Below are 19741 nucleotides of genomic sequence, written 5' to 3'. Positions count from 1 at the left end.
CAGAAAACGGCATGTAATAATGCTGAGAATTGCAGAATACTTTGAAGAACTATATAACTGCGATGCACCAAAAGAGAAGTTTAATTTTGATAGCACAATCCCAATACCATCGGACTCGAAGCCACCAACAACGGAAGAAATAAAAGAAATCATAAAAGAAAAGAAAAATAACAAAGCATCCGGAGAAGACAATATCATTGCTGAATTATGGAAATACTCTAGTGACAATATGACACTGTGTTTTACAGAAATCATCAAAGAAATTTGGGAAACAAACCATTTACTATCAGAATGGACATCTGCACTAGTACATCCACTACATAAAAAAGGGAAGAAAACAGATCGTAACAACTATAGGGGAATCTCCCTTCTGCTAGTAACCTACAAGATCCTGTCCAAGGCATTTTTAAAAGCAGAAGAAATACTCGACCCACAACTAGGAGAGTATCAAGCAGTATTTAGGAAGGCAAGGTCATGTGCCAAATAGATATTAATTTAAAGAACATAATACAAATGAGGAAAATCAGGGTAACTTGAAATATGTAGTTACTTTTGTGGATTTTAAGAAAGCCTACAATTCAATTGACATTACAAAGGAATTTGGACTCAATAATAAAACAACTGAAATAATTAAAGCAACATTAACAAACACAACATCCAAAGTAAAATTTAGGGACGAACTCTCATAACGTTTTAAAATAAAGTCAGGTGTAAGACAGGGAGATGGTTTGTCACCTCTGCTTTTCAACTGCGCTTTAGAGAAGATAGTTCGAGAATGGAGGAAAGCCATCAACACTAAAGGTGTTCAACTAGGAAGAAATCAAAATAAAATCACTGTAGATTGTCTAGCTTTTGCAGATAACATGGCGTTAATTACTGACCCACTGGATAATGCTCAAGAACAAATCAGAGAATTACAAAAACAAGCAGTTAAAATAGGATTACAAATATTATATGGAAAAACAAAGTTCATGACAAACATCAGTGATGCGCCACAAAATATGACAATTCATGACAACATAATATGTAAAACAAATTGCTTTAAATATTTAGGAGAGTGGATAACAAATGACACGAAAGAAAAAACTAGAGTGCACAAAATGGAATGGATGTTTCACATGACAAAAAATGTATATAAACAAAAAATCCTTATCCTGTAACACAAAATTGAGACACTACCAAACAGTAGTCAGACCTGAAAATGTATATGCGGCAGAAACACTTAAACTAACAAGAACTGTAGATCTCAAAAAACTAGAGAAGGTTGAAAAAAGAATTTTGAGAAGAATCCTGGGAGCTAAACGAAATAATAATGCAGATTATAGATTATAACCAAACAGAGAGCTATATTTGAAAATTGAAAAACTAACTGACGTAATGAGGAAAAGAAGACTACTAATTTTTGGACACGTTTACAGAATACAGACTAACCAAGCACATCTTCAACCTTCTGAATAGTTACAAATCTAAACCCACATGGTTCATTGAAATTGAGAGAGACATGAAAAATGCTGGAATTAAAACAGATACAATAAAAAACAGAACACTTTTTAGATAAGTAGTTCAAAAGGCAGCGTTTCAGGAACAGAAGAAACTAACAACTAGAAGAAAGTGGACTGAAGAAGAGAAGGAATGACACTCTCGAAGGATGATGGAAATTTGGAAGCAAAGGAAATCGAACACAATGAAAAGTAACCACAGTTGATTCATCATACCCTCCAAATGGGTTATTCGAAAGAAGAAGAAGAAGACAAAATGTTGACAGATGAAACCTCCAAAATCTTTCCAGTTATTCAGAATAAAATGCAGTCCTTCTATGGTTATCATTTCCTTCATCACTTACCATAAACTGAGTCTCATGACACATTGGATTATGCAGCCCCTTATACCATGCTAAGTAGAACCCAATCCAATCAATACTGGTGCAAGTCCAATTAAAAACAGCACAGATCAACAACCACGGCTGTGTCCTTGAAAAGTCAAATGAATACTCTTACTCTAAAATAAAACCTAACATAAGATGATGTATATTAACAAAATAAAAATCTAACCCTAAGTAGTGGATCAAACACGCTGAGATGGAGCACTTCGTCATATCTGTTTCCTTGAGTTGCCAAAAGACAGATTGTCACGTGAGTCTCGTCCTTTGAGTCTGGACTTCCTGCCACATGTACAATCTGTCATGGATAGGATTAGCAATATTCTCAGAAGGCACTTTCAAGCCTAATATCATCATAAGCAATTGCTTGCGATCTGTTAACCCTTTCCGCTTGCATGTCGACAACAGGTCGACAGCTGCCGTTCAGCACTAACACTCATGTGTTGCGCTTTGCTTGACACACATCTCGGCGTCGCATAACTACTCTGAGGAGTACATTACAACTTCTATTTCTTATTTAATGAGTGCTGTTATCTTCCGGGCACTGTGAGAACGAAGTTCAGACAAATTCATTTTGAATGTGATTACAATATTACTCTGTTTCCTTGTTGATGTATATGCTTAATGGAAAGTGATCGCAAGAAAATGGCGGAGCCCGGCTTGATGGAGGGTGAAATACTGGCGACAATTTCAACTGAATTTATGGACAGTGACTATGAAAGTGATGAACTTTTTGGGGCAAGTGATGAAAGTGATGTTTCAGAAAGTGATCTAAGTGATAATAACGACAGCGGTACATGTGTTGATGGGAGAGGTAATCATGTGTTGCCGCGACGCAGACCTCGCCGGCGTGTACAAAATTCCAATACTGCTTGGAGATAGTGGACTACAGGTTATGTACGCATGCCTAAATTCCCTTTTAGGTCAATAAGAGGATTTGTAAGCAATGATAATAGACCTGTGGCAGAATTACAGTACTGGCAATTATTTTTTACAGACCAGCTACTAACCTCCATTACAATGAGAAGCAACCAGGACTTCAACCAGGACTGTGCTTCGAACAGTATCATACCCTCCAGAAATTCCGATGAAAATGTGGAGGAAAAAACCCTGTGTCTTTCTTATGTCTTTGTGTACAATATTTTTTGCATTTTGAACCTGTACAAAGTTGTTGTAAATATATAATAAGTGTTTCATAATACATCTCGCAGTATGACATTGACAAATAATTAGAAGTTGAGAGACATTATGGCTAGGAAATTATTCGAGGGCAAAGGGTTAATGATTCTATTGGTTTAAACTGTGCTGGAATATGTGTGATTCCTTGCTCCTGTGGATCAGTTTATGTTGGCCAAACATGCATGAAGGTAGCAACGAGGGTTAAAGAACATCATAGGCACTTATGTCTTTGCCAGCCAGAGAAGTCTGCTGTGGCAGAACATGCCATACATAGCCCATCAAATAATTTTTGATGCAACTTCTGTCATTTATAAAGAGAAACATTTTATACCTAGAATCATTCGTAAGGCAATAGTAATTGCTAAACACCCGAATAATTTTAACAAAGGTGACTGCTATATACTGAGTAGAACATGACTACCGTCCATAGTTAACTCGTCAACATCTTTCTCCTTGACCCTAGAGGTCCTGGAATGAACTACTGTATATTTTTAACAGTGTCTCACTATCTCAAGTCTGGTTAATATGGAGTGACAGTTGCCAATACATAATTTGTTATTGCTCTGAAGACGATCCTGGTCACAGGATCAAAATGCATCAGTTGATTATAAACATTACGCGACCTAATATCCCCAAATTAAGTATTATTATATTATTTATTTATCGTATGGCATTTAGTCCTGGGAGTGTCTGGAGACATGTTTGGCTTGTCTGGTGTAGGTCTTTCTATTTGATGCCCATGGCCACCTCGACATCCGGATGTGGGATGATGATTATGATATAAGGAGAGGTTCAAAACCGGTGTCGGTGCGTAGCCTACTCCTGTTGATAACACCAAGGGGTCTGCTGAAAGCTTTATGTCCCCATCTGATGGATGATCACTCCATATGAATACTGTGGAGAGGTGTGGAATTGAATCCATGCTTTTGGCACGCAATCTAGTGGTTAGAAATTGTGTATCACCACCTTTTCTAACCTGCTGGCCAGCATTCTGATGGTGAACATTTCTTTTGACCAATGGGACTCGAACCAGCTAACCACGGTGTCAGACCACATAGACCTGATGCCTTAACGATCATGACCACCAGGTGGGTGAATTGTTCAACTGATCATATGTTAATGGAGGGGCATTTATTTCTTTACCTTCTAATGAAATCTTTGAACTACCAGCATTCACTCAAATGAAATTATTTTACATTGTGCCTTACAGAACCATAGATGGGATTACAAATATGTTCTTTCAACTGGTATTCATGGTATCAACATTTGACTATGTCCTGTTCTAATGTTCAAATATTTGTTTATTTACAAAGTTCTTATTATTGCACATAAAATATTGCACTTTAGATAATTACCAGTATTAGGAAAGTACTTGACAATTTCTGTATTGTCTCCATATTTCTTTATATGTTGTACAATCTGGGAAAGCTAAATGACTGACTGACCAACTGACTGACTGACTGACTGACTGAATGAATGAATGAATGAATGAATGATTGAATAAGTTTGTGGATGTTAGGTCATGTAATACTTATTATATGCTGATGCAATTCGAACCTGCAACCATGATCCAACCACGATCGTCTTCAGAGCAATAACAAAGATTTTAGTAGCAACTGTCACTCCATAGTAACTAGACTCAAGATAGAGAGACCCTGTCAGAAATGTAGTTCATTCCAGGGCATCCACAGACAAGAAGAAGGATACTGACGAATTAACTATGGAGGGTAGCCATGATCTACTCAGTATATTGCCTTCTCCTTCGTTAACATTAAATTATTCCTGTGTTTAGCATCACCCCACGAATGATTCTAGGGATTAAAAAAAGTCTTTTTATAAACAACAGAAGTTGCATCAAAAATGATTTTATGGTCATTATGTATGGGTATGGCATGTTCTGCCACAGTAGACTTCTCTGGCTGGCAAGGACATAAGTGCCTGCGAAGTTCCTTAAGCCTCGTTGCTACCTTCCTACATGTTTGGCCAACATAAACCCATCCACAGGAGCAAGCAATCATATATATTCCAGTACAGTTTAAACCAATAGGATCTTAACAGACGTATGATGATTATCATCATCATCATCTTCCTTTCCACCTATCCCAGCCCCTGCCAGGTAAGGGCATTTATGCTGCTTTTCCACCTTCGTCTCTCCTTCCACCATTCCTTCGTATCATTTTGTCCCAGTCCCAGTTTCTTCTTCTTCTTCTGGCACTCCTCTTTATTTAATCGACCCACCTCGTTCTAGGTCTCTCTCTTGCTCTCTCCCCCTCAAACTTCATCTCCATAATCTGTTTTGGTATTCTTTTCTCCATCCTCTTTACATGTCCAAACCAGTTTAGTTTACACCTATCAATGCTCTCATTTCTCAATCTTTCTTTGTCTTTCCTATCATACTTCTTAGGTATTTCATTTTGCTGGCCTGAATTCTCTCCTACCTACCTATCACTGTCTAGGTCTCAGCTGCAGAAGTCAATATGGGTGCATAATACATTTTGTACATTATCTCTCTACACTACCTTGGTACTACTTCCTTATTCCAGACAAGGTTTCTAACACTTTGAGAGAATTCATTGCCCTGTTGCACCCTCTTGCTAATCTCCATGTCCAGCCTTGTATTCTGTACTAGTTCACTCTCTAGGTATTTGAAACTGTCAACAATTTCAAGGCTTTCACCACCAATTTTCACATTGCCTTTCCTTTGTCTTTCTCCTCTTGATATCACTATGGTCTTGACTTTTCTCTGCAGTAATTTTCATACCATACTTTTCAATTTTCTCATTCATTACCCAGACCAAATAGTAACTTCACCTCTCTATTCCCATGTGTTTCTTTTGTCTCCTTTACAATTTCATCCATAACTATCTAAAACAATAGAGGTGACAGCACACTCTCCTGTCTCAGTCCAGTTGCATTTCTAAAACATTCTGTCTTTACAACTGGAGTCTGTACACTGCTGACACAGTTGTACATTGCTTGTACCATCTCTACAGTTTGTGTACCCAGTCTCATTTTGATTATGGTTTCCGAAACCTTCTCCCTGGGAACACTATGCCTATGTATGTCATGATCAGATCCTTTCCATATTCCCAATTCTTTTCCATTAATTGCCTAATGCTAACGATTGGGTCCAATGGAGAGCTTCCACTTCTAAAGCCATATTGTTCCTCTTGCAACTCTCTTTCTACCTTCTCATTCTCCTCTCTAATATCCTTCCCAGTATTTATGCCACCTGTGACAAGTGTGTGCACGATTCCTCTAAGGTTATCACACACTACCCCCCCCCCCCCCCCCCCCTCTTAAATACTGGTAATTATTCTTTCCCCAGTCTTCTGGCACACGTTTCTGCTTCCATATGCACTTTAGCAATCTGTACACCCATTTTAGTCCAACAGGTCCAGCAGCCTTTATCATTTCCACACTAATTTCATACATCCCTGGTGCCTTCCCCATTTTCATTTTACAGAATGCTAATTCCACCTCTAACATTGTTATATCATCATCTACTGTTGACGTCATCACACCGTATTACTACCATCTCCTCTGCACAATTTCTCACATTCAGCAATTTATGAAAATACTCCTTCCATCTTCTCTTTATTTCTTCTGGATGTGTTATCAACTCTCCACCTTCCTCTTTCATTAGCTTTGTATACACTCAGTCTTTCCTATTACTTTACAAAGGAAATTTAATATGTCCTCCTATTCAATACATATCTCCATCATTAGATGGAGTTATAATAGCCAAACATGCTTCAACTCGTTTGAATCATCTTCAGTGAAAAAAGGGGGTTAAAGTTATTTACATAATAATGCTAAAATGTGTTAGAAACATAATGCAGGAAAGAATGAAAAACAAGAGACATGACTGAAATAAAAAACAATTCAATATTTACACATTTCCATCATTAGATGGGGTAACAATCAACTCGTTTGAGACATCTTCAGTGAAAAATTTAACGTTTTTACATAATTGAAGCTAAAAAATGTGTTAAACCTAATGAAGAAAACAAATGAGATAAGACGGAAACAAACAATAAGTGATCATGGTGAGTTGTGGACCTCTTAGTCTAAAAATTTGCAGTGTGAAAAAACAGGATGAAATCACTGTGTTAAAAAAATACAGAATAACTGTCTCTGTAGTCACCATCACAAACAATTAAGAGGAGAGCAAAAAACTTGAGAATCTAAGTTTGAGAGGAAACCCGAGCCAGGTGAAATGTATGTGACACATAATGGAGAACCACCAATGAAGTTCAAATTTTAGAATAGTAGCACTCTCGAAAAGGCCTGATCTTCTCAATTTTAGCAGTCCCCTTCTCAATGATTGTTTCCCATGTTGGCTAGGTGTGTTTGCCGTATTTTTAAATAGTCAGCGGGGGCAGCGAAAAAAACTGAGAAGCTATGTTCGAGAAGATAACAGATTCCTCGTAAACTATATGCGGCACAGTGAAACCTCATTAGAGCGTTCCTCATTAACGCGTTTTCCTGCTTAGCATGTCATAAATTCGAAGTCACGATTCTCATCGTATTAAATCTATATAAAAAAATACCTCCCTTAACCCTTTCCCACCCTTAGCGTCCGACTCTTCACTTTGCCTTCCGGTCCTTAGCGCCCGAAAGTGCCTGGCTGCATTATCTGCACACTTACGCGAACTATGAGATAGTTGATAGTTTTTCGATTTCTTCAGCTTTGAAGTGTTTATGAGGCATTTATGAACACGCAGTACGATCTACAAGGCTTAGGAAATGAAAGAAGAGCGATAATCTGCCTTGACGTCGCCTAGGAAACGAGCGCGGGACAGCTGTTTTGTTCATAAACATGGCGGGATTGAATACTGCGGATATTGAAACTGACCTGAATACAGGCGACGAAAGTGACACAGAATCGTTGAGTAGGGGTGGAGGTGAATTTTTAGTGAGGGAATAACGTATCAACGAAGATAATTTTAGTGATAGCAGTGATGTAAGTGAAAACGGATATCGAGAATTTGGACCTGATTGCGATGCCGGGGCATTTCAGTTAGCACAAATATTTCGTTTCGTTACTCCGAATGATTATATGATTGATGTTGAACCTGTCCATAATTTCGAAAGAGTATTACGAGAAATATATTATTTTTGACATGTGTTAGGAGACAAACTATTCAGTGAGATAGCCACTTGCAGACATATATATATCAATGCAGCATTCAAACAGCCACATTCCGGAAACATAGACACATAATGTGAAGACACTTGCTCAGGGGAAATAGAAGCTGATATACAGTATACATTCCACTTCCAGAATCACGCGGTTATTGGTTGAGAGGGATTCATACAACATGTGAATGTGACAAATAGAGCCTACCTTTGTGTCGAGTACCATATTTAGGGGGCGTGGAGGTTTGAACCAACAACCTTATGACTCAATGAATACGGAAATTGATGTGATGGTATGTTTTCTAATATTATTGAAAATTTGAATACATTGTGATCAACAGTTTTTATTATATTTAACTTTTTCTGAAACAGTGTGCTCTGCTTCAATTTTTCCTAAATAATAGATTGAAATCTGGCGATAAGCGGACTAAAAATGTGGGCGGGAAAGGGTTAATGTGTCGCAAATTTCTGCTATTACTGCTTAATACGATGACATTTTTCCCAGCCCTGAAAATGTTATTTGTCATCCCTCGTGAAAGAAACGTGATTTCCAACTCGGGTAAGAGCCGTCGCCATAGTTGGTGATTACGGGAAAAGGCCTTGAATTCCAGAACTTCACAGGATAAGTTGCACCTTCTGGGAGCAAGCCATTAGCCTCAGGAATTTTCAGTTTTGCTTGCCGGTTAGCAGCAAGATTCTGTTTATGCTTATATTCGCATTCCATTTATAAGTTAGAATTTTATTTTGTGTTGAGTGGTACAGTAAAGTGTAGCGAATATTTGTTGTGTGACAGCCTATATGTGGATTAGGAATATAATCGTGAGACGTTGACTAGCGTGGTAAAATTAAACGGCATATGGCTTTTAGTGCCAGGAGATCCCAGGACGGGTCGGCTCGCCAGGTGCAGGTCTTTTGATTAGACGCACGTCGTGATGAGGATGAAATGATGATGAAGACAACACATACACCCAGCCCCCGTGGCAGGGAAATTAACCAATGATGGTTAAAATTCCCGACCCTGCCAGGAATCGAACCTGGGACCCCTGGGACCAAATCCCAGCAAGCTAACCATTTAGCCATGGAGCTGGACAATAGCGTGGTACATATTTGTCTTATAAGACAAAATTAAAATCTATCTAAAAGTAGGCAGGCATCCGCATATTAAGCGAGCAGAGGTCGCGAAAGTTGAAACTCGCACCTTCGAGTTTCAACTTGATCACTCGAGTTGATCAAAGATTTTGTCCGATTCAAAATGGCCACCAAAGTCGTTCCTGACAGTCGCACATGGTCGAGTGTAACCTCGCATTCACCGTTTAAGAGTGTGATCAGAAAGTAATGTTTAATAACCCACTAGTCTAAGATAAGGCTCCTACTAACATTTGTTTTCGAAAGAGTGTGATCTGCAATCTCCGTACAAGCTATGAAGGCCCTTGGATGGATGGAAGGTAAAGGCTTCCACTATCCGTAACCTCGGCACTTGATGGGGTAGAGTGGTTAGCTCTACGCCCGTGATCTGCCATACTACTTCGATATTCTTATTAGCCCCCGTACACATGTTTTCATATTTGTCGTCTGGTGTTTTTTTACACCTTTCAGTGCACTGCTGTTATTTTATAAGCCACAGCGGGAAAGGCTTTCTGATTTGTTCACATGTTTTTTACACCTTTTAACACTTTCCTGTCATCTTTAGGACTTGTACACATGGTTTTCACTGCCCTCATGTCGGAACAATTCACATCTAGTGTTTCCATATACCTGTTGGATAGTTTTTATTCGTATAATCAGTAGTACATTTTCGCATGACACGTTCTTTTTCCTTGTCCCCTGCAGAAACATCCTAATGAGGTTTTACTGTACTTTGTATAACTGCATACAGCGTTCTTTTACTGCCAGCTCCATCTGTTTCCAACATTTGTGTAAATTCTTCCCTACTTTTCCTCTTTCCTTTTCTTCTCTTACCAATTTCTTACATTTCCTTTTATTATCAAGACATTCCTTCTGCTGTCTTCTTTTTTATCTCTATTCCATTCTTGCCAAGCTTTCATAATTTCTTTCACTGCTTCTCTCACCTTCTCATTCCACCAAGGTGTCTCCTTTTCTTTCACTCTCGTCAATTTTCTACCACAGGCACTCTCTGCCTCACTTGCAAATGCCCTTTTGAAGTTGGCCCATTCATCTTCCACATTTCCTACTTCAGTGGTTGTTTCAGTCTCCAGAAATTCTTCCTGTACCCACTTATTTTTAATTTCCACATTTTTATCTCTTATCTCCTTTAATTTTTCCATTCCTCCCACTCTCATTTTTGCTATCACAACTCTATGGTCTCCATCAAATGCCTCTCCCAGTAAAGCCGTTATATCCATCAAATGCAATTTGTCTTTTCCACTAGAAAGTAATCAATTACTGATTTTATTTTTCTGTCATCCCAGCCATGTGTTGCCCACAAAACTCAACTAGTCTCTCTCCTTTTTCATTCCTTTTGCAATAGCCATATGGTCCGATTACTACTTCTTTTCCTTGTCTTTCATTTTCCACATGTGCATTTAAGTCTTCCATTATAATCACTTCCACATCAGCCATGTACTCTACCATATCCACATACTCCTCCAGCTGTTTTGAAATTACCAAGCCACTCCATTTTATGCCTCTCTGCTACCACTCTAGTATAGTGTATATCCTTTCCTCATTTCCATTTAACTTTGCTCAATCCCATCATTTCTATATCCTCTTTTTCCATAAAATCCACCACTTCTTCTGCCTTTCCTGTCAGGGACATAAGTTTGATTATGTCCACCTTCATGATGTTGGCTACTGGTCACCCATTTTTCACAGTTCTCCCCAGTACCCAAGGAACTGCGCATCGCTTGCAGGGTACACCATAACCTTTTCTGAGGCAAGTTTAGACGTACCATATCATATCATTATCTTCATTTCCCGTTTCCATATCATATGAAGGCTATTAATATACACAAATATGAAGATTTGAAGCTTCCACCTAATCAATACATATATTTATATATTATTGTTCTACAGTACCGGTTTCGACCTTGTGAAGGTCATCTTCAGCTGACAATCATAACATACAATTAAAACATCACAATAAGAATGTCACATGGTATGGGTAAAAACATAGTCATTATAATTGTTCTAGTTTAAACAATCGTCTACAATAACTGATATAATAATTAAAAACTTGACATTACTATATGTACATGAATGGTGTATGTTAAAATACTTTTTCTTAAATTATAAAGGTGCCACATAGTATGGATAAAAATGTTATCAAATGTTTTTCGTCTTATCTTCTTCTACGTTAATCAGTATGAGAGTTAAAACTTTGCACTACTATTATGTGCACAGGTGATATATGTTGAATATACAACATTACTGAATTGTGAAGTGTCCACTATTCCACATTAAAACTTATGGCTAGATGAATAAAACATTTTGAAGTACAGATTAATTCTTGCGGCGTGTTGTATATGCGACTATGTTATATGATCAGCTGTGCTCGTCTACTGGTGGTATAATAGTATGAATTTCTTGAAGTAATATGAACACTTATGTTGAAATCAGGTAGTTGTCCGGTGTTTAGTGCGGGACTTCGTCGATATATACACAAAGCTTATAGTTTATGCTAAGACTGAATTGACCATAAAATACGGTATATGAATGTAGATAAGTTGTTGTTTTAGCGACGAGCTTCCTTTAGTTTTATGTTACTGTATTAATTAATTAATGTTATTTGTTTTACGTGCCACTAACTACTCTTTTAAGGTTTTCGGAGACACCGAGGTGCCGGAATTTAGTCCCACAGGAGTTCTTTTACGTGCCAGTAAATCTACCGACACGAGGCTGACGTATTTGAGCACCTTCAAATACCACCGGACTGAGCCAGGATCGAACCTGCCAAGTTGGGGCCAGAAGGCCAGCGCCTTAACCGTCTGAGCCACTCAGCCCGGCAGTTACTGTATTTGATTTTGTCAAATATCAATATGTATTATAATACTTGATTTCAACTTTTTTTTTTTTGTGTGTTTTTAGTTAGTGTGAAAGCTTTTTTCTTCACTTTGTGTTGTAGGACATCTATTGTATCTGTAAACAGAAATTAAGTGTAAGAAATGTTAGCGTCTGCCAAGTTTGTTTTGAAGTTGTATTGGGTGTGCGTGTACTTACTGTAGATGTTGACACTTGATGTGTGCTATTCGGCAGCACGTCGAGCACTGTTCCGTGTTTGTCTGAAGTTGCTGCTTGTGGCTGCGGAGGGGAAGTTCGGAGGGGTAGGAGGAGCGGCTGTTGAGGAAGTAGGACAGGAGCGGGGGGTGTCTTCTGGCGGTTCTTTTATGTGTGTCGGGTCTTGCTTTTTGATTCTTTTTAGGTAATTGTTTTTTAGGAAAGGGATGACTGCATTGAAAAGAATGTTCACTATGTCCGTAATTTCATTAAAATTGAAGTTTGGATTGGCGTATTGATCTAGATCGATATAGAATTCTTCCATTATAATGAGTAAGGGACTCTTGGGGTTAGTGCTTAGAATTTGCATATCGTTTTCAATGTTTGTAAATTTATGTTTGAAGTCTTCAATGTGTTGGCCTATGGCTGAGAAATGACTGTGTTTTATTGCGTTAATACGGTCATTGTAACGTTGTGTAAGATAGTGGCGTTGTTATATGTAGTTCTGTAGGCTATTTTTAGATTTCGTTTCTTGAAGATGTTCGTTAATGGGATATACATGGGTGTTGTTGAAAGTGAATAGTACATAGTCTTTCTTAGTTTTGTCTGTTCTGATTAGTTTTGATTTGGGTTGATTTTTTACTTTGTATATGATTTTTTTGATCATTTCTTTTTTGTATCCATTTTGTTTGGCTATTTCGTGAAATCAGGTTAAGTTCTTTGTTTAGTTCTTCTTGTGTTAGTGGTATATTAAAAGCTCTATATATCATACTATGGTATGCTGCTTTCTTGTGTGCGTTAGGGTGGATGGAGACTATTTTTATTGTGTTGGACGTATGTGTGGGCTTTCTGTATATTGTATATGATAAATGTCTTTCGTGTCTGGTTATATACCGTATATGGCTAGGTAATTTATAGTATGGTTGTTTTCTGTTTCTATGGTGAATTTTATGTGCAGATCTATTTCATTTAATTGTTCTAATATTTTGGTTTCATTAGTATATCTATTGTCTATTATGACAAAGATATCATCTACAAATCTACACCAGAAAAAGATATTGTCTATTTTGTTGATTTTTTGGTGTTCTAAGTAATCTATGTAGATTTCGACTAGTATGCCTGATGTTGATACCACCAGTAGACGAACACAGTTGATCATATAACATAGTCGCATATACAACACGCCGCAAGAATTAACCTGTACATCAAAATGTTTTATTCATCTAGCCATAAGTTTTAATGTGGAACAGTGGACACTTCACAATTCAGTAATATTGTATATTCAACGTATATCACCTATGCACATAATAGTAGTGCAAAGTTTTAACTCTCATACCAATTAACGTAGACGAAGATAAGACTAAAAACATTTGATAACGTTTTTATCCATAATATGTGACACCTATATAATTTAAGAAAAAGTATTTTAACATAATCATTCATGTACATATAATAATGTCAAGTTTTTAATTATTACATCAGTTATTGTAGATGATTATTTAAACTAGAACAATTATACTGACTATGTTTTCACCCATACCATGTGACATTCTTATTGTGATGTTTTAATTGTACGTTATGATTGTCAGCTGAAGATGACCTTCACAAGGTCGAAACTGGTACTGTAGAACAATAATATATAAATATATGTTCTGATTAGGTGGGAGCTTCAAATCTTCATATTTGTAAATATGAAATAGGAACAAGGCACCTGGAATTGATGACATTCCCTCTGAATTACTGACTGCCTTAGGAGAAACCAGCATGGCAAGGTTATTTCATTTAGTGTGCAAGATGTATGAAACAGGAGAAGTCCCATCCGATTTTCAGAAGAATGTTGTTATACCTATTCCCAAGAAAGCCGGTGCTGACAGGTGTGAAAACTACCGCACCATTAGTTTAGTATCTCATGCCTGCAAAATTTTAACACGTATTATTTACAGAAGAATGGAAAAACAAGTTGAAGCTGAGTTGGAAGAAGATCAATTTGGCTTCAGAAGAAATGTAGGAACACGTGAAGCAATCCTGACTTTACGTCTGATCTTAGAGGATCGAATCAAGAAGGACAAGCCCACGTACATGGCATTCATAGATCTAGAAAAGGCATTTGATAATGTTGATTGGACCAAGCTATTTATGATTCTGAAGATGATGGGGATCAGATACCGAGAACGAAGAATTATCCACAATCTGTATAAAAATCAGTCTGCAGTGATAAGAATCGAGGGCTTTGAAAAAGAAGCAGCAATCCAGAAAGGAGTGAGGCAAGGCTGCAGTTTGTCCCCTCTCCTTTTCAATGTTTACATAGAACAGGCAGTAAGGGAAATCAAAGAGAAATTTGGAAAGGGAATCACAGTCCAAGGAGAAGAAATCAAAACCTTGAGATTTGCCGATGATATTGTTATTTTTATCTGAGACTGCAGAAGATCTCGAGAAGTTGCTGAATGGTATGGATGAAGTCTTGGGTAAGGAGTACAAGATGAAAATAAATAAGTCCAAAACAAAAGTAATGGAGTGCAGTCGAACGAAGGCAGGTGATGCGGGAAATATTAGATTAGGAAATGAAGTCTTAAAGGAAGTAGATGAATATTGTTACTTGGGTAGTAAAATAACTAACAATGGCAGAAGTAAGGAGGACATAAAATGCAGACTAGCACAAGCAAGGAAGACCTTTCTTAAGAAAAGAAATTTGCTCACTCAAACATTGATATCGGAATTAGAAAGATATTTTTGAAGACGTTCGTGTGGAGCGTGGCATTGTATGGAAGTGAAACATAGACAATAACTGGCTCAGAAAGAAAGAGAATAGAAGCTTTTGAAATGTGGTGTTACAGAAGAATGCTGAAGGTGAGATGGATAGATCGAATCACGAATGAAGAGATACTGAATCGAATTGGTGAGAGGAGATCAATTTGGCTAAATTTGGCGAGAAGAAGAGTTAGAATGATAGGACACATCTTAAGACACCCAGGACTTGTTCAGTTGGTTTTTGAAGGAAGTGTAGGGGGTAAGAACGGTAGGGGTAGGCCAAGGTATGAATATGACAAGCAGATTAGAGCAGACGTAGGATGCAATAGTTACGTAGAAATGAAAAGGTTAGCACAGGATAGGGTGGCATGGAGAGCTGCATCAAACCAGTCTATGGACTGATGACTCAAACAACAACAACAATCAATATGGAAATGAAAGTTATAGATTATGAGGTTATTATTATGGTGGGGTCGCCACTCCCAGGGTCATTTGATACCTACTGTCAAATGTTACTTTACACCGCTCCTCAGGAATACAGACGCCTTTGGCAATCACTCCACTGAAGTACAGATGGTGCTCATAGGGGAAAGTTCTTCTGTTTTATCTGCCGTTGGGACTGGGATCCTCTTCTGGCATCTAAACTGTCGACTATGTTCTCCTTTCAGATGAATTTATGTATCATTTCCTACACAAAGGCTTCACCTGGACTCAGCCTGTAGCCATTGGTCCACCCTCTAGGTGGGTTTGGTAATGGGCACTTAACCCTCAGGCAGACAGTTGCAGGTAGTACCATCTACTGTCACATATGGTAGCAGTACCTGACTCTGATGATATTAGGCTTAAAGATAGTCTTGATACTGTGCCTTCTGAGAATATAGACAATCCTATCTGTGACAGATTGTAGCATAGCAAGAAGGCCAGACTCAAAGGATGAATATAAGTATTACACAACCTAACATCCCCAAACTCATAATGTCATTTAGTGGTCGTGAAAATCTACGTCTTAATATGAAAGATGTCTAACCTGCTTGCCGACAATAATCAAGTCTGCTTTCTCTTCCTGTGCCAATTTAGCAAGGATTTTTGACACATGGATTGGCTGGAGAGTTTCATAATCTGGCCCCGACACTTCAACATGGATTCCACGATCCACTCCCATGGCAAGGGCGGTACGCAATGTTTCCTGTAACACAAACCATCATTATCAGAGAAACATTCAATGGAAAAAGAAATTTTCAATATCCAAATGTCTGCCTAAAAGTTTCAGGATGTACGGAAGATGCTTTCTGCAAAAAGTAGTTTGAGAGCAGACTGCATTTGTTTACAAAAAATGTGCCAGCTCATCACTCAAAATCCAAATTATCTGGCAAAACATTACACATACATTATCATTATATGTTATGCGTTTCAGCGTTCAGTCTGCAAGCCTATGTGAATTTACTAAACATCGCCATAATCCTTTATTTGCACCTAGTGCTGTGGCCTCATTTAGTTCTATACCTCTTATTTTTAAATCATTAGAAACTAACCATTGTCATCTTGGTCTACAACTACTTCTCTTATCCTCCTTAACAGAGTCCATTCTTCTCTTAGGTAACCTATTCTCCTCCATTCGCCTCACATGACCCCACCACCGAAGCCGGTCTTCATCCATCGCGTTCATTCCTAAATGAACCTTTATCTCCTCATTCTGAGTACCCTCCTGCCATTGTTCCCACTGGCTTGCACCAGCAATCATTCTCGCTACTTTCATGCCTTACTTCTAACTTATGAATAAAATATCCTGAGTCCACCCAGCCTTTGCTCTCGTAAAGCAAAATTGGTCTGAAAACAGACCGATGTAAAGATAGTTTCGTCTGGGAGCTGACTTCCTTCTTACAGAATACTGCTGATCGCAATAGCGAGCTCACCGTATTAGCTTTACTGCACCTTGATTCCATCTCACTATATTACCATCCAGGGAGAATACACAACCTAAATACTTGAAATTATCAACCTGTTCTAGCTTTGTATCACCAACCTGCAGGAATAATTTTTATTATTTGGCTTAAGAATCTTGGGAGGTTATAATTTTCAAATCACAGAAGTGATTACAATGTTATGAGACCTACATATCATTTCTTAAAATGTGTTGCAGGAAACAATAGGAGAGCTAAATGGGGGGGAGGGGGCAAGGGGTTACACGTTATAGATAGTGACTAATGTTTTAGTGAAGAACATCTTAAAATAGTAAGGGAAAAAAGTAAACTGAGAACAGTGTTTACAGTGGTAAATAAAATTCAATTACAGTGTTATTTCTCATAATAATTGTACAATTTATAGAACTGAGATACGGAACAAAACAACATACATAGGCCTACTATTACAAAAAAAAAAAAAAAAAAAAGCAAACTGCATTAGTAATTGATGTGCAATTAAAGAAACACTAGATGCAAGCCTATAATGTTCATTATTTCACTTGTTTGTTAACAAAGAAACCATATTTTCAGTGTCAACTTATTAAATGTAATAAAAACTTTCCAGTTTGTCGGACACACAACAATTTCAAATGCAAATTAAAACATTACGAGCATACCTGTAAAAATCACATATTATATTCAAAGAATGACATGTTTCGTTCTACAAGAACATCCTCAGATTACATAACATTACTTCACAGACAACTGAGCGTTCAAAATTTTTGGGTTAGGATTTAATCTTACACTAGCTTACACATGGGAAGAGTTATGAATGTAAGGTGCTAGGCTACTTTTAACAGAGGACTTATAAGATTTCCTTGTATATGACACGTTTTTCTTCCAGTAGTGAACACAAAAATACATAGTTCATTTAGATATAACACACAAAAGGGCCTGGTAAAGCTGTCCATGAAAAAAACATTCTCCACTGAGATAAACTCCAGCCACGTTACATGTCTGACCCTGTGCTTTGTTTATTGTTATGCCAAAGACTCTTGCCGGGAATTAGACTCATTTGAAATCAAAAGGCAAATCTGAAGGAATTATAGGGATTCTTAGTATTAAGACTGTTTCTCCCATGCCACAAACAGTTAAAATAATTGCTTCAATCAAAGAGCTTTCCAAAGTATTCACTACCAATCACATTCCAATGCATAACTTTGTCGGGTGTAGATTACATAACAATATAATAGTCAGCCCCACTTTCACAATCAGCTTGTGTGGTAGCAAGCCAGAAGGATTTGAAGAATTTAGAAATACTGTAAGGTAATGAACAGCTTCTTCACTTTCAATTACTATGTCTAATGAAAGATATACCTGAGCCTGGACAGTAAATTTGGAGACACTAAGCCATTAACTTACCCAATTTATTTGTTTGTTGGTGATAATATTACTCTTTCTTTAAACCATGAAAAGGACTTGTTAGATAGGTCATGGATTTCAGGATAACGACAATGCTAGGGCATTTACCTCAAATTTGTTTAGAAGGTTTTGTTTCAATCTTTCGATTTCCCATGTCACGACTTCCCCATATTATCCTCAGCACTCGTATGCTGAAAGGATCAATCACAACCTTCGTTCGGCCCTCGTCGCTTTCCACCATCAGGATGTGTCAAGATGGGATACCTCCCTTCCTTGGCTCGCCTTCGCCTTCAACTCCACAGTCTATGAAGCTCACAAATTTTCTCCAGTTTCCCTGATGTTTTCTTTTGTGCCAAATTCTCCTATTTCCAACTTATGGAATATTAATGAGTTGCTTCCTGAGAAGATTGATCGTCCTAACATTAGGGAAATTTGAAAGAAAGCCAAACATAATAACCTTAAGGTGTCATATGAGCAGAAGCGTGCCCGCTACGATCAAGGCCGCCGACCTACCGACTTGGTTGTCGGTGACAAGGTGTTTATTAAAAACTTTGTGCCACCTGGGAAATTAGTCCCCCGTTTCAGAGGCCCCTGTACTATTCTCAATTTCCTCACGCCCGTCACCTTGCTGGCCAGTGACCCGGAGACCGAGAGTGTTTTGAGAGTGCATCTGTCCCAGGTTAAACCCGCTTGAGAGTTGGCCTTCACGCTTTTCATGTTTCTGTTATTTATTCTTGATTTTCTTCCACCTCAGTGGGTTTTCCTATTCTTAATGGGTAATTTAATTATCTTGGCAATTTTGCCCTTCTTAATTGTTGTTTTATCTGAGCATGTTTGTAAATCCTCCTGGAGTCCCCCACCTCCTCCTTTTCCTGACACTACACTGTTGGTTGTGCCGCCTCATTGCCTGCCTATCTACTTGCTTCGACGTGCTGCTGCCTTTCTGCTTTGTGTTTGCAGTTTAATTTTAATTTTGTGTTTGCAGTGTCGGGAAGATCGTCGCCTGTGCCCCAAGCTTCGAGGGAGGGCCCCCCACTGGAGCTGGTTCCTGGGCATCTTACTCTCCTAAGGCCGTGTGTCAGCGGTAGATTATTGCAAACTGCAGCATGTATCGCCTCGCCCTAAGTTACGGGTGTGGAACCTTCTTATCTATTACCATGTTGGGTGATGTGCTGGGCCACCTACTCCTAGGCCTTGCGGACTTGTTGCCAATGCTGGCCAGTCTGGTCCAATTGTGTGTTTTGGTACTTATCAGCTCTATGTCATTTGTCATCGTGTCATCCCGGGAAGACATTTA

The 19741-nt window shown here is 38.2% G+C and overlaps 1 protein-coding gene across 5 annotated transcripts in view; it reads right to left on the bottom strand.

Moving 5' to 3' along the window:
- The window catches only part of Etfb (Electron transfer flavoprotein beta subunit), a 105784-nt gene that overhangs the window by 60028 nt on the left and 26015 nt on the right, over nt 1-19741 (bottom strand). For all 5 annotated transcript variants that reach the window (XM_067151824.2, XM_067151816.2, XM_067151800.2 and 2 more), the window contains exon 4: nt 16149-16307. In XM_067151824.2, the coding sequence (XP_067007925.2) occupies nt 16149-16307 (159 nt within the window). The remainder of the gene's footprint in view (nt 1-16148; nt 16308-19741) is intronic.

Source organism: Anabrus simplex, chromosome 1 (assembly GCF_040414725.1).
Source record: "Anabrus simplex isolate iqAnaSimp1 chromosome 1, ASM4041472v1, whole genome shotgun sequence".
In the NCBI taxonomy this organism is placed as follows: Eukaryota; Metazoa; Arthropoda; class Insecta; order Orthoptera; family Tettigoniidae; genus Anabrus; species Anabrus simplex.
The sequence above is the reverse complement of the archived record's forward strand: the minus strand, read 5'-3'. Positions and strand labels throughout refer to the sequence as shown.